The 22278-nt window shown below is 35.2% G+C and overlaps 1 protein-coding gene across 1 annotated transcript in view; it reads left to right on the forward strand.

Moving 5' to 3' along the window:
* Positions 1-22278, forward strand: part of Gprk1 (G protein-coupled receptor kinase 1) — an 881497-nt gene that overhangs the window by 405409 nt on the left and 453810 nt on the right. Inside the window, exon 3 of the mRNA XM_069845748.1 lies at positions 16272-16345. Within this exon, the coding sequence (XP_069701849.1) occupies positions 16272-16345 (74 nt within the window). The remainder of the gene's footprint in view (positions 1-16271; positions 16346-22278) is intronic.

The raw sequence follows: 22278 nt of genomic DNA on the forward strand, positions 1-22278 counted from the left end.
GTAAGGATCAAGTAATGATGGGGGATTACTGTTGGTTTCTTGTGAGGGAGAGCAGACAGGATTACAAGAGAAAATCACATAATTACTATAAAACACTTTTAAGCAAAGTTACAGGTATGTCCCCTTAAAATATGGTACAATGCATGCATAAAAAACTACATTTGTGAATTAATGTTAACCTAGCGTGAATACATTATTATATCATAAGAATTAATCTAACATAATATTTTATCTGAAACCGCATATATGAGATCCTAAATGTGTTTATATCTTTTTAACCTGACGTGATAGGAGATGTCAATGGCGATTTTCAAAATCAGCGCAACTTTCTCGTTAAGAATCACCTACTTTTATCTCTGAGGTATGACTTTTTTTTTTGTTGGATAGTGTTATCAGAAACATTTTGGTTACAGATTTATTATTATTAGTAGTAATCGGCCTGGTTGGTTTAGTTGGTATAGCCCTAGGTTGCGAATTCGATCCCGGGCCAAGTCGATAGCATTTAAGGCTCATGTCAGTAGATTTACTGTCATGTAAATGAACTCCTGCGGGACAAAATTCCGGCACACCGACTACGCTGATATAACCTCGGCAATTGCGAGCGTCGTTAAATAAAACATAACATTTATTATTAGTGTAGATTAACATATTATTGTATACTATATTTATATTTGTTTGTATTTATTATCAATATATTATTGTTCATTTACTAAGTTACATCCAGCTTGGACTTGTTTTGTTTTTCCCACTGCCATATTGATAAATCCTTACCACCTTTAACATCTTGGCAAGGTAGCCGTGTCCCAATACGGAATGGTACCCAGACGATGTGCGTCATGATTTCGTAAAATTAATTCTTTACCTTCTCTGCGCGTGGACCTTCGTTAATTTTTCGAACATTTCCAAGGTTCTGAGCTTTCTTTTCCACCTGGATATAAATTTATAATGTGGAAATTTCTTTCCCAACTTTAATTTCTATTGAGTAATGGTATTCTTACTGAAACTTGTACTTGCTTATATTGTTTTATTATCGTAATTTTTGCCTTTTAAATATCGGTACTTTAAATATTTCTTCTCCTTGTCTTATATTTACACCATTTAATAAAATTACTTTCCATGGATAGTGTGTCTCGATATAAATATATTTACTTAAAAAAATTTTTGCCAAATATGGTTTCTGATGTGTAAGTATGAAATTTTCAACCGTTATAGTTCAAATACACCCTATCCTTTATTAAATAGAGCACGGTTTGAGACTGACCGCGTGGAAAACCACGAACGAACGAACGAATTAGGGAAGAAGCCGGAGTAAAGTGTGTTGGCAGGCGAAGTATTATCTCTATGCCTTCGTATTAACTTGGACTCATTTCACTCAATAGAACCAGGTCACCGGCTTCAAAGCCATTAGCCCTATCATCTTGTAGTTTATTAAGTTCCCCTTATTTTGTTGTAACTTAATGTTCCATAGAAAAAAAATAGTTCGGATGTGGCTATTCAAACAGGCATTAGCCTGTGGAACAGTTCGCCATTTGAATGGTAAGCTGCAATTTTTAATCGAACAACTATAATGTTTGTAATTTTAAATTTATAAAAATGTACATTTGCATTGGGAGCACACGTTGTGACAGAGTAGGTCGCACGGTAGACATCGAGATTGACGTCCAGATCAGTGGCATAGCCTTATTATTATGTAACTCAGTTAATATACTTTAAAATCGATCTAACATAAATGGAATTTCCCATATCTATATCCAGCATAGCGAATATACCGAATATTGTATCATGTGTTATAAACACTGGATGTGATATATTGCTTTCTAATAAAAATTTACAACTATATTATGTAGGATAAACATTGGTAATTTCGTGGCAGTGGTTATTTCGTGATACTTTTTCTTTGCTCTTTCGTCAACTAACCAATGGTGTTACGAGATTCAAATTTCCGCCAAAGGATTGCATATGTTGTCCAGTTTCCAGAAACATACAGCTACGCTTTGTGTGACTATTGTAGCTGCTTCAGTGAGCTTTTATGTTTGGAGAGAGCAAGTTAGCGTCGACTTCTCAGGCTTACAAATTTTGTGGATGTTTGTAATTACATTACAGGGTTATTACTAAAGGTAAGCATATGATATTTGGTACAAAGATTTATTATATCTTAATGAAATTTTAGGAAATGTTTCTGAAATTGTAGATACAGCTGTAGTCGCCGTATAGGCTTAGCTGTACTGATAGAAATCTTAGCTGTTTGAGGCGAAATTTTGTTGAGTATTGAGCGTTACATTTTATACTATTTTAAAATTTGTATTACAATACGAATTTTAGAAATCTGAAGATAAGATGTGATAACAAAAACCAAAAGGGGGACGCAATGGGTTCAGTGTAGCTCCTGTTTGATTTGTTATCATGCTAAGTGTCAATGATAAGTGCTAGATGACTTACTTGCAAGAATTGTGACAGAAGATGAAACATAGCTCCACCATTTTGGACCGGAGACAGAGGCAGACAATGGAGTGGCATCATGCAAATTCACCAAAGAAATAGAAATTCAAAAGTGCACATTCGGCAGGAAAAGTTATGGCTACTGTGTTTTTCGATTCAGAAGGACTCTTTCTTGTGGACATCATGCCACACGGAACCACCATTAATTCTGACGCGTATGTGGCAACTCTCAAGGAACTTCAAGCTCGACTGAGTCGTGTTCGACGACATAGGGAGAAGCAGGATGTTCTGCTATTGCACGGCAACGCACAGCCATATGTCAGTCACAAGACCACATACCAGATCAGAAAATTCGGATAGACAACACTGAAACATCCGCCTTACAGTCCTGAACTGAAACCGTGCGGTTACAATCTCTTTGGTAAAATGAAGGATCCTTTCGCGGAACGAGGTAAGAAGATGACTCCCTTGTGCACGCTGCTAAAGAGTGGCTCAGACGTGTTGGTCCAGACTTTTACCGTGCTGGTCTACAGGCCCTCGTTCCTACGTTATGTAAGGCAGTTGAAAAGGACGGGGATTATGTGGAAAAGTGACATTTTGTTCCTAAAGGATGTATCTACATTCTGTGAAAATAGCAAAGCTGTAGGATAAAAATATAATTTTTAAACAAATGAAGAGCACAGGAAAAGAACGTGCTTTGTCCACTTTTTTTCAAAAATGAGTTATGCATGCTATGAGATGCAGGATTCCATGTAGTTTAAAGTTATTAATCGACCAATGTGATAATGTGAATAGTCGAAGTGCTACAAGAGATTTTAGATTTGGCGTACAGGGAAAGAACGTGTTAAGTCCTCTCACTACAGGGAAATAATGTGCTCTGTCCACTGTTTCTGTGATTTAATTTTTAGTTTCCTTACGGATTGGCATGCATGTTATAGCAGGAAGAAGGGAATTGGAGTAAAAATAATATTCCATTGTTTTTCATTAGTGTTATAATGAGAAAATTCGTTCTTGCTGCATAAACTTTATGTACAAGTATAAATCTTTTTAGTTTGAGAAATTCAGTTTAGAAGTATAAGTGTTGTAAATTTGTCACTTAAATTTTAATATAATTATTAAATAATATTATATTATTGAATGTTGAGTACTTCATCTGAGGATGGAACTCAGAGACCTTCGACTTCTAACAGTGTTAAGAAAAAGAAAGTACGAGGGAGAATGACTGCAGTCATGAAGAAATTAAGGGTTCAATCACATGAAGTAGGAGAAGACTGCAACTGTTAGTTAAAGTGTTTCGAGGAAGTAAGTGCTGAAGAAAGATCAAGTATTATAAGGCAATTTAATGATTTAGAAGACTGGAATCAACAATCATTACATATGACTGGGCTATTACAATAATTCCAGTTTATCGAAAGCGATCACTCATTACAGCAAAGGAAGGACCAATAAATTGTATCTCCCAGAAGAACTATCGGTGAAAAAGATGTATGAAATGTTCAAGAAAAAATACCAAAATTTAATAATTTCATATGAAACATACAGAATAATGTTCAACACCAAATTCAATATAGCATTTGGATATCCAAGGAGTGATACATGCACAGCTGAGATGAAAGTGCTGAATGCAAGACTGACTGAAAATAATTTAGATGGCAACATGAAGAAACAAGTTTTGGAATAAATTAATAAGATCACCAGTAACAACAAGGTCCATAAACTCAAAGTTGAAATATTTTATACCAGGAAGAGGAATGCTCGTTTAAGAAGTCGGAAGTTTGAAGAAACAGAAGCAATTTTCATGGACTACGAAAAAATGTATGCTTACCGTACATTAGTATCAATGATGTCTATTAGTATTACAGGAGGCAATTATCTGTTTACTCTTTCAATATTCATCAAATTTCAGATGAAACTTCAGTGTTTTGTAGTTGTACTGAAGATAATGGTAGAAAAGGAGCCAATGAAGTCGTATCCTTTTTAAATCACTTTGTGACAGGAATAATGGACAACAAAGCGGATATCTTGAAAATTTTTGTGATTCATGTTCAGGCCAGAGCAAGAATTATATTGTTCTGAAGTATCTTAATTATCTTGTGAACGAATTTAAACTTATGAACAGAATGAAACATTCGTTTATGGAATGTAATAAAATATAGGACTATCTAATACAAAAGCAGTAACAGAACTTCCAATGGGTAGGGTGCGGATCATGGTACAAGCTCGAAGTAAACCTACACCTTTTGATGTTGTGGTGTTCAATCAAGATAAGATGGGAAATTGGGAAATATTTGAGGAAATACTCATTTCTTACAAGGCCCATCAGAGGGGTAATCATCACAAAATAACACCCTCACCTCATTCAACATCGTGATATGTGTAATGGAACTAGGATTTCATCGGTGGTGAGAGCTTCACTGCGATTTCGAGAGCAGCAATCTGAAGAATACCCATGTCCTGCTTACAGAGGCAAAACACAAATTATTTTGAATAATTTATTTTATATCTGCTAATAATTTAAATATCGGTAACATTATTTCTAACAAAGAAACTTCTCTGGTAATATCGAAGGAAAAGTATTAGGACCTCCAGATTTTGAAGGAATTTCGTGGACACGAAGATAGAGTGTTTTACACAAACCTTCCACACTAGACTGGGCTGTGCATTTTGGGACAAAAGTGATTTTTATTGTTATTAGGTCCTGTGCAGTTTGGAACAAAAGTGATCATTGTTATTATTATTATTATTATTATTATTATTATTATTATTATTATTATTAGGCTCTGTGCATTTTGAGTCAAAATTGAGCATTATTATTATTATTATTATTATTATTATTATTATTATTATTATTATTATTATGTCCTGTGCATTTTGGGACAAAATTGCACAAAAGTGATCTTTATTATTATTATTATTATTATTATTATTATTATTAGGCTTTGTGCATTTTGGGAAAAAAGTGATTTTTATTATTATTAGTTCATGTGTATTTTGAGCCAAAAGTGATCTTTATTATTATTATACCTTGTGTGTTTTGGGACAGAATTGATCTTGTTTTATTCTTATGAGGCCCTACGCATTTTGTGACAAAAGTGATCTTTATTATTATTATTATTATTATTATTATTATTATTATTATTATTATTATTATTAGGCTTTGTGCATTTTGGGACAAAAGTGATTATTATTATTATTATTATTATTATTATTATTAGTTCATGTGTATTTTGAGCCAAAAGTGATCTTTATTATTATTATACCTTGTGTGTTTTGGGACAGAATTGATCTTGTTTTATTCTTATGAGGCCCTGCGCATTTTGTGACAAAAGTGATCTTTATTATTATTATTATTATTATTATTATTATTATTATTATTATTATTATTAGGCTTTGTGCATTTTGGGACAAAAGTGATTTTTATTATTATTATTAGTTCATGTGTATTTTGAGTCAAAAGTGATCTTTATTATTATTATTATACCTTGTGTGTTTTGGGACAAAATTGATCTTGTTTTATTCTTATGAGGGCCTGCGCATTTTGTGACAAAAGTGATCATTATTATTATTATTATTATTATTATTATTATTAATAATATTATGCCCCACTCCACTTAATTACAGAAAAAGTTAAAAAAGGAAAGAGAAAATGTTTAACGTTATGTTATCATTTAAAGGTTTGTCAATCCCGTGATTATGAAATTCTGAATTCAAAATTTCTATATACACAATACGCACAAACACAAATACAAACACGTTTCCGGAAGAAAACAGCTTTACTTGTAATATTTAATCTAAAATTAATTCCTCCGTGCATAAGAAGCACGTTTTTTCCCTGTAACTTATGACATTACTTTACGTAAATGTCAATAAAACTACAATTTTCAAAAATAAGGATGCAAACTTAAATTCAAATTCATTCAGATAACCTGTTCTTTCATACTGACTTAAGTGTTCATTAATATCTCCGTTAGTATCCATGGAATTTGGTTTCAAACTTTGAAATTGCTCTCCTGAAAAATTTGATAAAGTGGACAAAGCACGTTCTTTTCCTGTGCTCTTCAAATGTTATGCATTATTTTTGGAGTTACTCTAGTAATACAGGCTATAATAAAGTCCGTAATAAAAGTGTTCACCCTTTCAGGGCAAAGAAGATCCCTTTTCAATTTCAATTTTTATTTTGATTTCATTCTTATTATGTGTTGATACGTATTTCTATGTTTTCTTGTTATGAATAGTAGACGGAATTACTATCTTTGAAGTCTTGTAACAATAAATGAGAATTTCATTTGACTTTAATGAATTTTTACACAGTTCTTCTACCTCTCACGAAATTATCAATGTAATATCACGAAATTATCAAGGTTATCACGAAATAACCAACCTTTTAGCTTAAGTTGTAAAAGTGGTTTTTGCCACTTGTTCAAGAACGTGTCCAATCTTTTGTGTCTCCAGATTTGTACAGCACATTATCGTCTTTTAGATGAAAAAATCGGAATAAGGATATATTTACACATTTGCATTTTAAATTAATTTTCATGAAATTATCACGAAATTACCAATGTTTACCCTACCTAGTAAAACATCGACAAGTAATAGGCACACTGGAAACTTGGTGAAAGACCACGAAGTAGAAATAAAATTAATAAATTCAACATTTATCATCAGCCTACTTCTTGTAAGCTGGATTCTCCGGTTTTTCTGAGCGAAGACTTCAATTACATCATCCTCAAATGAAGGTCTAGAACGTAGCTGCAGAAGTTTGCTTTCGGTGTTCATCAGAGCAAGGGCTGAGAGTCTTTATTAATGCTAAGTGCTGTGAAGGTAATCTTTTATTCTTCTCAAGCAGGAAAAAGATTTTTCTGCTGAAGCAGTAGTTGCTGGGATAGTTATGAACATGTTGATCAAAGTTTCAGGGAACACTGTGGAAGGATCCATTGTCTTCATATATTGATGTAACTCAAAAACGCTAGTTTTCTTCTTTTATCAGGATCACCATAAATGAGACAGAATTCTCTTTTTAGTCCAATGAAATTTAAAAGGATTCCATAATTTACTTTCAGACTTGATAGTGTCTCTTCCGGGAACCTTTTTTTGAAGTTAGAGAACTGTATATGGTGAAAAAGACAGACAAAATTGTAGTTTTGAAATTTCACTAAATGTCTTAAATACAGTTTGTCCTATCGTATCAATCATTTAAAAAAATAGTCGTCTGTAGTTTGATTTATCACTGCCAGTGCCGGAGACACTGTGAAGAGGAATTCTCTTTGCTTGAGGTTCACAGCCGCTCTCATTCATTTGCTCCCAAAGCTGGTCAAATTCGTTCCTATAATTATGCAGATATTGCTCGATATGTTCATTCTGTTACAGTAAGTAATATCTGAAAACTTTCTCTGGAGTACATGGAAGAGGACATCAGAGTACTGAAATATGTTGGCTTAAATAGTCAAAAGGAAATTGAAAGTGAAATCTTTTAACTTGGTCAATAAGCCTCCGAAACATAAGCAGGTCATGAGTAGGCCTACCCAGCTCAGCAGTAATGTAGAGCTTCCAGGATGCTACCACCATGGTGTCCAAGACATATTTGTAAATAGAGGGCAGTACCACTTCTTGCCTCGAATCCGGATTTGGTATATAGCCATCAGGTTATTGAAGAGGTCAACTCCATTTTTGTACTTATTGTAGAATCTAATACTATGTAGGATTGCGATGTTAGTTCTTGAGCCTTTTGTCCTTCGTTGCGCTTCTTCTTTAGGGTCGAGGGATTCAGAACTGGTGGAAACTCTTACAAATGTGTTATTATTCCAGCGAGTTATGCCAATATTATTATTTTGTATCTAAACATTTATCGATAGCCCCTCTTTTTTTCTCTCTCCATTTTGGAGACTTTAGGGAAGTTGTTTCTATACTACTGCTGGGTAGGTTATTTGTCCCAGTTGGTTCAGAGGTGTTGGTGGTAATTGCAAGTGAAATATCTTCCTTCCGGAGTTGTTAGTTCAACCATACCTGCAATATCAGATGGCATACCAGTAGTTCTATCAGGAACCACAATGACATCGTCACTAATATTCTCAAAATCGTTGGGGGCATCTTGTGGTGGGGGAATTATAGCCACGGAGATTGAGTTGGCTTCATTTTCATCTGTTTCTTTATCCCATATTTGACACATATTCTACTGTCTCCTCAGGTGACTGCAAGTTGCGTTGCTCTCTTCTTTGAAAAAATCATAGTAGAGAAATAATCTACGAGTGTATTGTCACAATGTGTTATAGATATGGCACTGAGTGTAAACACTTATTACATTGAATACTGGTATAAATATTGACTTGATTTCATTTATAGAGGATTGTATATAAATTTCCAGACAACAATAACATGATAGAAAATTTAGAATTATATAACTAACAGAAATATAAATAAATAAGTCTGCATACCTGTAGACATGATGTAGCTAGCAAGCAGTTACTTCAACCAATGGCGATTAGGCGGGAATAAACAAAGCTATTGTTGAAAATCTTCGACACAGTACGTTCAGATAACGTTGCTGAGTTATTTGAACTGATATTATCTTTGATTGAGAGCAAACACTTGACACAACAGTCTGTTATTAACTGGAATTATGTTTCCATTCTGTTCATAGAACAATGGGATTAAATATTCACAGGACACTGGGATTAAATGAATTACCCATTAACTGCCAGTGGTCTATTTATAGACCCTTGCACATTCCACTACTTAATTTTTTTTTTACTGCCGCCACATTAATTCAATATTGATTATCGTTATAAATATATCATGTAAGATGTTAACTAAATTTCCCAACATTTTAATTACCTTCAAAATTTGGAATTTATTAAAATTTCTTAGTTCGCATTAGCTAGGTACAAAATGATGTTTCGCTGTGTAAACAATAAAATTATTTTTCCGTGTTATATTGTCTTGATATTGTTATTGGTTCGTGATTTAGTAGTGCATTGCACAAGGAAAAGACAAATACATGTATTATGATTGGAGCAATGTGAAGTGAAACAGCTGCGGTCTATGGATAGACCTTTGGGCGCTTGTGATATCACTTGAAAACAACAATGAAGAGAGGTGTGTCAATGCACTCAGTACCAAAGTGGAATTATCACTGGCTTCGAACTTCACTCTCAATATCTAAACTGACGTGTTTTTTGTTTAAATTAAATTTAATTGAAATGCATAATTATTTAGTTGGGCTGGAAAGTTTTGAAATCATAGCCCAATATTTTATATTGTCATTAATAAATTCTTGGAATACACGTATAACTTTATAAGTGTTAAGAAAATGAATAACAAGAAGTGAACTTCGAAGTGATATGGAACTGTAATGGAAAGTGCCGACAATGTTCTTTCTTAAAGATATTTAAAGTGAATTGTTACAACTTACTGTCATATTATTTTGTTGAAGTGTTCACAGACAGGGTTTGGAATTTAACGGGTTACATCAGCTTCTTGTTTATGCGGATGACGTGAATATGTTAGGAGAAAATCTACAAACGATTAGGGAAAACACGGAAATTTTACTTGAAGCTAGTAAAGCGATAGTTTCGGAAGTAAATCCCGAAAAGACAAAGTATATGATTATGCCTCGTGACCAGAATATTGTACGAAACGGAAACACAAAAATTGGAGATTTATTCTTCGAAAAGGTGGAAAAATTCAAATATCTTGGAGCAACAGTAACAAATATAAATGATACTCGGGAGGAAATTAAACGCAGAATAAATATGGGAAATGCGTGTTGTTATTCGGTTGAGAAGCTTTTGTCATCTAGTTTGCTGTCTAAAAATCTGAAAATTAGAATTTATAAAACAGTTATATTACCGGTTGGTCTGTATAGTTGTGAAACTTGGACTCTCAATTTGAGAGAGGAATAGAGATTAAGAGTATTTGAGAATACGGTTCTTAGGAAAATATTTAGGGTTAAGAGGGATGAAGTTACAGGAGAATGGAGAAAGTTACACTACGCTGAACTACACGCATTGTATTCTTCACCTGACATAATTAGGGACATTAAATCCAGACGTTTCAGATGGGAAGGGCATGTATCATGTATGAGCGAATCCAGAAATGCATATAGACTGTTAGTTGGGAGACCGGAGGAAAAAAATGCTTTTGGGGAGGCCGTGACGTAGGTGGGAGGATAATATTAAAATGGATTTGAGGGAGGTGGGATAGAGACTGAATTAATCTTGCACGGGATAGGGACCGATGACGGGCTTATGTGAGAGCGGCAATGAACCTCCGGGTTCCTTAAAAGTCATAAGTTATATGAATAAATACAGGTGCGCTGAAATTATAAGTAGGTAGTGAAATTGAAATGTTGTAATTAATTATATTATATTATTATCATATTATTCGATAACGTAATAAGTAGTACTGCCGTTAATAAAAACCTTGAAACTTCCATATAACTTTAAGTGTTACGAAAATGAGTGAGAAGGAAAGGTGTTTAGGAGTGATATGGAACAATAATTGAGTACCTCAGTGGAAAAACGGCAGATCCCAACTCAAAGCAATTATGAGATAATCGCAGTTAAGGTTTATTGTAAATTACTACTGATGTATAGGACATACATAATATATCAAAGCTGGTTTAGAGGAAAGAAGATAGATGTACAAATACGACTACAAAAAATCGTTAGTGCCATAGATGTGAACATAGTGTATCAGTATTTATTCAAAATTGAAGATAGCATTACAGGCATATATATGACTACTCAAACTCTGTCTCATCATCAATAAATTCTATGTTTTCGCCCGTACTTGTGTCATTTACAGTCTTAAAATTTCTGTAAAAGTCATGATAAACAGGAGAAATTAGTGGTAAGAGTTTCATTAGGTCATTATACTTGGACAGCTTGATGCAGTGGCCACTTGGGTACCTGAGGTTGAAAGTGATCATCAGGGAACGGATTTATATGGACTAAAAATATATGAAATATGTAAATATATATGTAGTTATTTTTACCAAAATATGGAATTAAATATGGATTTTTACCAAAATATGGAATTAAATATGGACTTAAAATTATAAAAAAAATGACTATGTACGTTAAATATTGGTACATTTTAATCAAACTAAACAAAAAATATAATGGACGTACCTTATCTTCCAATGTAGTTTCAACAAAACACAATTTTTATTGTCTGTTACCATAACAATAGGTTACAAACATTTCTTTCAAGTGCTGAAAAGTGAATCTTCTTCTATTGTCTCTGAGGATAGATTTATACTGACTAAAAGAGCGTTCGACGTCACAAGAAGTAACTGGTACATAATTCAATTTCACAATGTCTGCTGGGGATAAGTCCAAGTTAATCTTCACTGTTGATTCACCACTCATCACAGCAACAACCTTTTGTAGTTCTTCATATCCAGGGTTTTTTGAAAGTACAGTGTCCACCTTAGCTCTTACTGCATCTGCAACTTTACCTCTACCACGATTCAGTTGTTCCACAGTACTATTTATAATTTCAAAACTTTCAGATAGTGAAAGGTGCCTATTTTGGAGACTTTTGAGCGTTTTTATGATGCATGAAAATGTATGCTGAATGTGAGCTAAGTCATTCTTCACACTTATGTCACAGGTAACTGTTTTCGCAGTATCAATTGAGACTGCATCTTCAGAGTCCAATGCAAGGAGAACATTGTTAATAGAGTCTATATGTTCGGCATAATATTCAACTGCTTCTAGCCATGTACCCCATCTAGTTAAAATTGGCTTTGGTGGCAATGGAATTTCAGGGTACATTTCTTTCAACACGTTAACTCTACTGGGAGCTTTGAGAAATACTTTTTTCACTGATGAAATCAACAAATCTACTTTAGGGAAATTGTCTCTGACCACTTCTGCCACACGATGAAATGCATGCGCCACACAAGTAAAATGAGTCAATTTAGGATATACAACAGATAATGCTTGTCCAGCTTTGACCATATAAGGGGCAGCATCGCTAATAAAGAATAACACATTATCGTACATAATACCCTTTGGCCATAGGATACCCATAGCTTCGTTGAACAGTTTAACTATAGTTTTGTTATTGCACTTTTCTAGAACATCACAATGTAAAAGAATTCGTTCAGAATATTGTTCACTTAACAAACCGATAACTACATTACCAACAAGTCTACCTTCTTTGTCGGGAGTCTCATCAATGGAAACCCAAATTGAACTATCTTTAATTTCATCTCTTATCTTCTGTATTGTCTCATCGTAGATGGATGGAGCATACGTCTTCCTAAGTGTTGACTCATCCGGGATTGTATGTTGAGTATATTTTTCAAGGAATTCCCTGAAGACCTTATTCTTTAGTTTGTAGAGAGGAATATCAGCAGAGATGAGAGAACGGCACAGGTCGATGTTAAACTCAGATCTTACATTCGATGTTGTTGGTTGTGTTAAAAACAATTGTCTCTGCTTGGAATTTAGTTGTTTGTTGGCCTGATGTTTACTAGTTGTAATGTGTTGTTGCACCAGGAACTTTTGTGTAGATGATACTGCACACTGACACAAATTACAAAATAATATTTTATTGTCAGTTGATAAACCATCTTCTTTAAATTCTGAAATGTAACTTGTTAGTTTTGATTTTAAATTGACTGAATGACGTACTTTTGGCATATTTACCGTCTTTATAGTATGATTTACAAAACTGAACCTATGTGTACTCTGACTGGCATTTAACTGTTGAGCTGCACAACTGAAGTCTGTTAAAAATTTTAAATTAAATTAATACAGTTTTGTAACTTATTTTCCCATTGTTGATAGGACTGCTAATTTTCAAATAACTCTGATGTTAAAGGGATTACTGAACTTGTGTTTAAATCTCTATTGTTGAAATGTATTTTTAAAAGTTAATGGAATTTTGTTTTGTTTTATTGTTAAACCTAATATAATATGGACTGTTTTATATGAAATATGGAAAATATATGGAAATTAACGAAAATATGTACTAAACTCTAAAATATGGAAAAATATGGGAAATAAAAGTAGGATTTTTCAACCCTACACATTGTGAAACATAAAGATAATGCAAAATATAAATTATATTAGCTTTATAAGTAAATATGTATTTACATATAAATCCTTTCCCTGGTGATCACTATGCTTGCTTGTCGACCCCTTCTTTTTGTGTTTATTTCATTCACTCATCTTGATGGCCATACGTATAACTGAGTCCAATAATCTGAGGTTCATCTTTATACAATGGCGTTCATACAAATTAAACATTTCCTGAATGGAGTGGACACTTGAGATGTACGTCTTGTTTGGGGTTCTTGATCTGCTGTAATGTGATTGGTACTTTGGAAATGACCCTATGTGTTTCCTGATCTCTTCTTTGTCCTCATCTTTGATTTTGTGTGGCCGACTTGTATGCCTAACTCGCTGATCTTGCGAAGGTGTGAGACGTGCCGTCTTTGGAGACGGTGTCGTATTAATGTTTTCACCTAGAACGGGGAAACCGCGTAAAACTCACATAGGAAACACGTATAATAATAATAATAATAATAATAATAATAATAATAATAATAATAATAATAATAATAATAATAATAATAATAAGAAGAAGAAGAAGAAGAATACTAGTACTAAATAATAATAATAATAAGAAGAAGAAGAAGAATACTAGTACTAAATAGTAATAATAATAATAATAATAATAATAATAATAATAATAGGCGTACCTCGTACTGTTCGCAGTCTCCGTACTGTCACACAAAATATTGACAACAGGGCTTTCTGGCACACAGGAACTCGCCGATTGTTAATAGGAACACAGTACTTGTAAGTCCAGTTTCTTTGCAAATAATCTGGATTCACTATGTATTTTTTATAAGCCTTCCTCTTGATACATTTTTCAATAAGGCCATAAGTGTAGGTGTTTTGTTTGTTGTAGTCCCCCATATCATAGAACTCCATAAAGAGCGTGTCTTTTTGTTAGGTGGTAAGGCTACTGTATTGGCATACCGACTCGGGCATTCGACAACACCAGACAAAATTCACCCTACACTTTTTAACACGTGCTTGTGCAATGCATTTATATATTCCTCCCCTCTATTTCTACATATTTTTCGTTTATTCTTTACCCAATCCTGGGAAGTTCGTGATCGTTTTCTAGCTTTCACAGCAGCAAACAACTTAGCCACTCCACTCGTTACGGATGCCATTCTGAGACTGATTGGGATATGCCGATCTTCCACTAGGCTAGAGCGCGGCAAGCAGTTTTGCAGAAGCAAAGAATACAGATTACAGCCAAACGACATATCCCAAAACAACAACTCGTTTCTCAACATGTTACTAGATCATAGCAGTGTACAATTCTAGTGAAACATGCATTTTGACGGCGGGTTGGGATCTGCGTTTTTCCACTGTGGTACTGAATTATGAAGTGCCAACAATTTTCTTAAGATGGCACATAAATTATTACAACTTACAGCCATATTATTTTGTTACAGTGTCATGTAAATAGAGATGTGTTGAAATTATAAAATAAAATGTTGTAAATGAATGATTACAGCAGAATATCATACTAATTTTTAAACAGAATAAGTCTCCCCTCTGATTAAACCCAAGGACTGCATATATCATTTCAGAGGCCAGTGGAATTTCAATTTTGTGTTAATGCTCTTTATTTCAGTTCTAGTAATGTTAATGAACATATAAAAATCGATCTTTTACTATTTTCCTCCCCCATACCCATCTAGGTCCTAAATACACGCTTCCGCTCATTCCTACCACTTAATACTAAGACACTTGACAGATGCTACTGGCGTGACGTCATGCGCAAAGAAAGACGCGTTTTGAGCAAGAATACGGAACACCATTATATTCACATCACTGTTGCGACCATCTACTTGAAAACAAATAAAACAGTCATTGCTAACTGATAAACAAGAATCTGCCTGCTTAGAGTTTTCCAAGTGCTAACAGAGAGATGAGCAAAATCAGGAAACCGTCGATTTTTGCTCTATCCTGACAGTGCGTCTGTACACATTGCATTGCAAACAATGTACTTTCTGCAAAAATAGAAATAAAACTGTTGAATCACTTACCGTACAGTCCAGATGTGGCTTCTTGCGACTTTTTTTCTTTTTCAAGCAGATAAAGAAAAGCTCCGAGGCAATCGATTTGAGAGTGTGAATGACGCAATTGCGGTATACGGAAAGGAATTTAAACTTCAAAGAGGCGTGCAGCGGTGCTTTACTGGTTGCGTTATGCAGTGCGTACCAGAGAGTACTTTGAGAAAAAATAGGCTTAGTGTAATTCTAATCCTAGAATTTAAATAGGTATTTCAAAGAACGGACGTGGCAAAATTTTCCTTTCTTAACCGCACAATAGTAGACTGGAACGGCTTACCTGCGGCAATCTTTCTGCGGATGATATGTAATTAAGTTGATTTGTAATTAATTAAGGTGATATGTAATTACTTAAATTGGTAATAGTTGGGTGAAATAGAAGTAGTTATAAGTTAGGTTTACTTTTGCTTATTGTTAGGGGTTATTATAGAATAATTTTTATTTATAGTCCTAGGTTTATTGCATCTATTTATTTATAGTTAGAAATAAATTAAGATTTATTTTATTTTATTTTTATTGCTGTAATTATTGTATAATTGTAATGGTATTATTGTATATTATATATCACTGCCACCGGGTATATACCCAATTGTAGTGTTAATAAATACATACACATACACTAATTTAGTCTATTGCCATACTTGGTCGAATATCTGAAGATGTCACCCAATTCAGTATCAAGGAAGTGGCATTTCTTTCACTCAGAGTCTATCTTTTATTTTTTCAGGTTATTTACTCTTCAAGGACTTCTGCGAAACAATGGCAGAAGAACCAATTCCTCAACTCAAATTCTATGAAGAGGTGAGTACATAATATTACATAAACACACGCAATAATGCGTATATATATATATGTATAAATGTATGTATGCAGGCATTTATGTATGCATGTATATATGCATGCACAGCAAGTATTTACAATAAATCGATGTTGTCCCAAATGCGTATTTTAATTTATCTCAAATACAGTATTGAAAGTGTATTGTTTCAGTCATTGACTTTACTGTTGTGTATGTTTTAGGTGTTAACCTTTACATAATAAGTTACAAGACGTATAAACGTTTTCGTTGAACAGTGTCAACATCTTCAGATACGAACAATCAATTTTGCAATATCATTACTCTCTACATTCTCTACACATACAATGGCATACGGGGATAAAACCTGTTAAAAATTAATATAATTATAATACACATTAATATTCTAATATTCAAATGTGGGTGCCCCCTAATGTCAACATTTAAAAGTTTACATATAATGTACAATAGATATATTTTGTAAGTCATCACATGTAGGCAGGGTTATTAATAAGATAATATTGTGATGCTAAAAATAAGGTTAAAATATAAAAACGAGCTGACTATTTGTTATATGTTATATTATACATGAGAAGATTTGCAATTACGATATTTTATTACATGTTCTATTCATATTTCCATATTTTAGTGATGCACATCTTTCCAATATACAGGATTTTAAAAAATACGGGGCATAATTTCAGGTATGTATTTCCCACATGTAGACAATCAAAATAGTTCATTACAACATGTCTCCCGAAATACTTCATTTCCGAGTTATGGCCTTCACAACATTGAAATTCACCGGAACGTTTCTCTTTCCGCAGGTCGTTGACGTCAAAGGAGACATTAAGAGGGCACTCTGACAGTTCATTCCGAGGCGAAGGTTACATTCAGTGTTGTGTAGGCGTTAGACTATGCGCCATGTATTCAAATCAAGAGCTGGCAGTGATACACTTCATGTACGGTAAGGCGGACGGCAATGCTGCGCTGGCTCGTCGTTTGTACCAGGAGAGGTACCCACAGCGACAATGTCCAGATCGGAAGACATTTGTACGTCTCCATTACCGTCTGTGCGAGTATGGAAAATTTAACTCTCCTGGTTTGGGAAGGGTACGACCAAGATCTACAACTCCAGAAGTACAGGAGGAGATTCTGGAGGCTGTGAACATGACTCCTTCTATCAGCACACGAAGGGTAGCGTTGCAAGTCAATGTTCCTCATACGACTGTCTGGAGACTGTTGAAAGAGTATCAATTGTATCCTTATCATTTGCAACGTGTACAGGCCCTGTCACCAACAGATTACCCTGCACGAGTTAGGTTCTGTCAGTGGTTCTTGCAGCAGTGTGGTGTAAATCCGAACTTTTCTGCCTTAGTATTATTTACAGATGAAGCACAGTTCACAGGAGATGGCATAACAAATTTCCACAATCAGCATGTATGGGCGTATGAAAACCCACGTGCAACTGTTCCATCTCATCACCAGGTGCGGTTCTCCCTCAACATGTGGGCCGGTATCATTGGTGATCGATTAGTTGGACCCCATGTACTTGTAAACAGACTTACGGGGGGAGGCCTACACAAACTTCCTGGAAAACACCATACGCAATACTCCTGGAGTTTTGGATCGTGTCCGCAGGTCAATGAGACATCGATGTGAGGTCTGTATTCAAGCAGAAGGTGGACATTTTGAACATCTTCTGTAATGACAACACTATGCGCGTCCACGCTATGCCGATCGGCAGTGCCACTCGGCAATATGAAATAGGTATGGACGTATCGTTCGGCCTGTGCCGACTGGCCGATTTGTGCCGAGCGACTTGCCGAATTCAAACCGACGGATGTCGGTCTCCATGAAAGGAAGCCGAGCCGGATTGGATAGTGGGGACGTGCCGACCCGTGCCGCGTGGCGTCAATGTGAATAATGTGAATCAGTGAGCTGTGAGCAGTGTTTGCGCTATGGAGTTGTCTAAGGAACAAGTTACCAAGTTACTTGATCTATATCGCAGTTGTCCTGTTTTATGGGATTGTAGGCTCAGTGAATATAAAGACCGTAATAAACGACACGATGCCCTTATGGAACTCAGTCTCTTTCGGTGTTGGCAAAGAAGAAATTGAGAGAAAAATAAAAAATGTGCTAACCCATTTTGCTAGGGAAGTGAAAAGGAGGACACCAATAAGTCGGGTTCCCGTAGTGATATCTGGTATAAAAGCAAATGATTCTGTTACGATAGTATGCTGTTCCTGAAAGACAGAAATAAACCAAGAGGAGTTACAGACACATGTTATGCATATTCAAATTTCACTAGTTTTCTAACACAGTATAGGCTGTTTTTTTCATGTTTTACTGAAAGTCCAACTTCCCTTCAGGAGAAATAAAATACTCTTTAAATTCATTTCTCACTGTCTGTGCATCCACTGTATTTCTTCGAGGCATCCTGAGAATATTAATGAATCCTTGAGAACTTGAATTTTCTTATCTCCATACTCCCGGAAGAGTTTCACCTGTAGTCGAACATTCAGTATCAAATGTTCCATTCGGATTGTAAATGGCGTTTGACGTATTCTTTCTGAGGAAATTGTGCAAATAAAGTATTGTTAGAGTTATTTTTGTTGCTGTGTCCGGTTCCAAAAAACATTGGCCTTCGAAGTACTCGAAAGACGGACGATATTAAACCGAAACCGTTTTCTGCAACTCTACGTCCTCTACTTAATCGATAGTTAAAAATCCTGTTCTTGGATCCTTTGTCTTGCACTCCAGGAAATGGTTTAATAAACGTTGTGAGATAAGGGGAATGCATCATCCGCAAGAAAAGCGGAGTAGCAGCAGTTCTACCTGGGATGGCGCAGGGTGGTGGAAGATTCATTGTGTTAACTTCTAGATATTTCTTGAATTTCGTCTCATTTAATAAGCCATCATCCGATATTCTTCCCTGACATGCTACACTTGCATATGTGAAGTTGTGACTTGCGTCGATTACTGCAAATAAGACAATACTTAAGAAATCTTTATAATTAAAATATTGAGTTCCACTGTTAATTGGAGTTTGCAAATTTATGTGTTTCCCTTCCATTGCTCCTATACAATTCGGAAAGTTCCACTTGTCATTAAAATCCTTTGCTATTATTTTCCATTCAGATTCATTTTGGGGCATCTGAAAAAAAAAAAAAAAAAAGATGATAAAGAAATATTAGCTGTTAAATATATGTAATTTGAATGTAAAATAAAAAATTGGTGTTTTGAAGCAATGAAATGATTGTTAGGTTCAGAAGTACTCAGAGCCAGAAGAAAGATCTGATGTAAATGTTCTTCCTGCACAAGAAGACCAGACACCCGAGCCATCGCCGCAGCCCGAAGATAGAGGAAAGAATAGGGCATTTATATCACCGGAGAAAGGCTGTACTGCATCACAGAAAGGAAAAGGCGAGCAAAATGCAGCAAACCTTCGGCGCAAGATGAGGCACTTTGAATTATGAGGGAAATTAGTGCAAGAAGACAAAAAAGAGACGAGTACATTGTGTTTGCCGAAAATGTCGCAATAAAATTACGCAAACTCTCGTCACCGCATGCTAGGATCTTGGTTCAACATATAATAAACACTACACTATTCGAAGCAGAGATGGGGAAGGACAACAATCCACCAGGATCCCAATATCCAACCTCCATGAATTCGCAAATGCCAGTATTTCGTTTTGCAAAAGCACAATATGGACCAGTGTTTCCAAATCGTACTGTTACTTCTATCTCGTGCACCTCAGTGTCTTCTCTCGCTGTTCAGTCTCTATATTCAGATTCTGATAGAATCTCTCGATCCAGAAACTACGGACAATGATTCAATTGATAATATTCTCCTCGGTCTTTAATATGTTCTTACTTACTTACTTACAAATGGCTTTTAAGGAACCCGAAGGCTCATCGCCGCCCTCACATAAGCCCGCCAGCGGTCCCTATCCTGTGCAAGATGAATCCAGTCTCTATCATCATACCCCACCTCCCTCAAATCCATTTTAATATTATCCTCCCATCTACGTCTCGGCCTCCCTAAAGGTATTTTCCCTCCGGTCTCCCAACTAACACTCTATATGCATTTCTGGATTCGCCCATACGTGCTACATGCCCTGCCCATCTCAAACGTCTGGATTTAATGTTCCTAATTATGTCAGGTGAAGAATACAATGCGTGCAGTTCTGTGTTGTGTAACTTTCTCCATTCTCCTGTAACTTCATCCCGCTTAGCCCCAAATATTTTCCTTAGCACCTTATTCTCAAACACCCTGAACCTATGTTCCTCTCTCAGAGTGAGAGTCCAAGTTTCACAACCATACAGAACAACCGGTAATATAACTGTTTTATAAATTCTAACTTTCAGATTTTTGGACAGCAGACTGGATGATAAGAGCTTCTCAACCGAATAATAACACGCGTTTCCCATATTTATTCTGCGTTTAATTTCCTCCCGAGTGTCATTTATATTTGTTACTGTTGCTCCAAGATATTTGAATTTTTCCACCTCTTCGAAGGATAAATCTCCAATTTTTATATTTCCATTTCGTACAATATTCTGGTCACGAGACATAATCATATACTTTGTCTTTTCCGGATTTACTTCCAAACCGATCGCTCTACTTGCTTCAAGTAAAATTACCATGTTTTCCCTAATCGTTTGTGTATTTTCTCCTAACATATTCACGTCATCCGCATAGACAAGAAGCTGATGTAACCCGTTCAATTCCAAACCCTGCCTGTTATCCTGAACTTTCCTAATGGCATATTCTAGCGCGAAGTTAAAAAGTAAAGGTGATAGTGCATCTCCCTGCTTTAGCCCGCAGTGAATTGGAAAAGCATCAGATAGAAACTGACCTATACGGACTCTGCTGTATGTTTCACTGAGACACATTTTAATTAATCGAACTAGTTTGTTGGGAATACCAAATTCAATAAGAATATCATATAATACTTCCCTCTTAACCGAGTCATATGCCTTTTTGAAATCTATGAATAACTGATGTACTGTACCCTTATACTCCCATTTTTTCTCCATTATCTGTCGAATACAAAAAATCTGATCAATAGTCGATCTATTGCGCCGAAAACCGCACTGATGATCCCCAATAATTTCATCTGCGTACGGAGTTAATCTTCTCAAAAGAATATTGGACAAAATTTTGTACGACGTCAACAAAAGTGATATTCCTCGAAAGTTACCACAGTTGGTTTTGTCCCCCTTTTTAAAAATAGGTACACTTGCAATAATTTGTCATTGTAATTTTGTTTCATTTTGCGAATTTTCTAATAAATAAACCCATTACACAAATGTTTGTTGTTTTATTAATAAAATCTTGTAGAACTTCTATAAGTCTACCACACACTTCTCGAATAATAGTTAAAATCACTTGCTTCGAAATCTTAAAAGTATACATGAGAGAATGGTAGGAATCCCCTGTTGCAACAAACCGTAACGTTACAGCAAGACGCTCATTGACAGGAATGGCTGTCCTGTATGAAGTGTCACACTTGCTGATTTTCGGCCCAATCATAGTGAGAAGAGTTTCAAAATCAGCACTGGACATTCGAAAAAAATTTCTGAAACACCTTCCACATCTGTACTCGAGATTTAACTGGTCTACATCGTCCAATATAAAGTCTTTCACCAGATCACTTCCTCGATATATCTTTCAATCTGCAGACTAGGACGTACCCAGAATCTACGCTTTCCGAACTTACGGCGATTGGCACTTAAAATTATTATTAAAGCTGCTGAGGCAAATAGAACGTCCTCCTCGTCGTACATTTTCACTACTGATGCCGACCGATGCTGATCCATGTGTGGACGTACGAAGTATTTTCAACAAAGCCGATTGACTTTGCCGATCGGCATAGTGTGGATGCGACTGAAATATGAAATATTGACTTACTTGTTGTGGATGTGCTTCCTT

This window comes from Periplaneta americana, chromosome 14, assembly GCF_040183065.1.
Source record: "Periplaneta americana isolate PAMFEO1 chromosome 14, P.americana_PAMFEO1_priV1, whole genome shotgun sequence".
Classification (NCBI taxonomy): Eukaryota; Metazoa; Arthropoda; class Insecta; order Blattodea; family Blattidae; genus Periplaneta; species Periplaneta americana.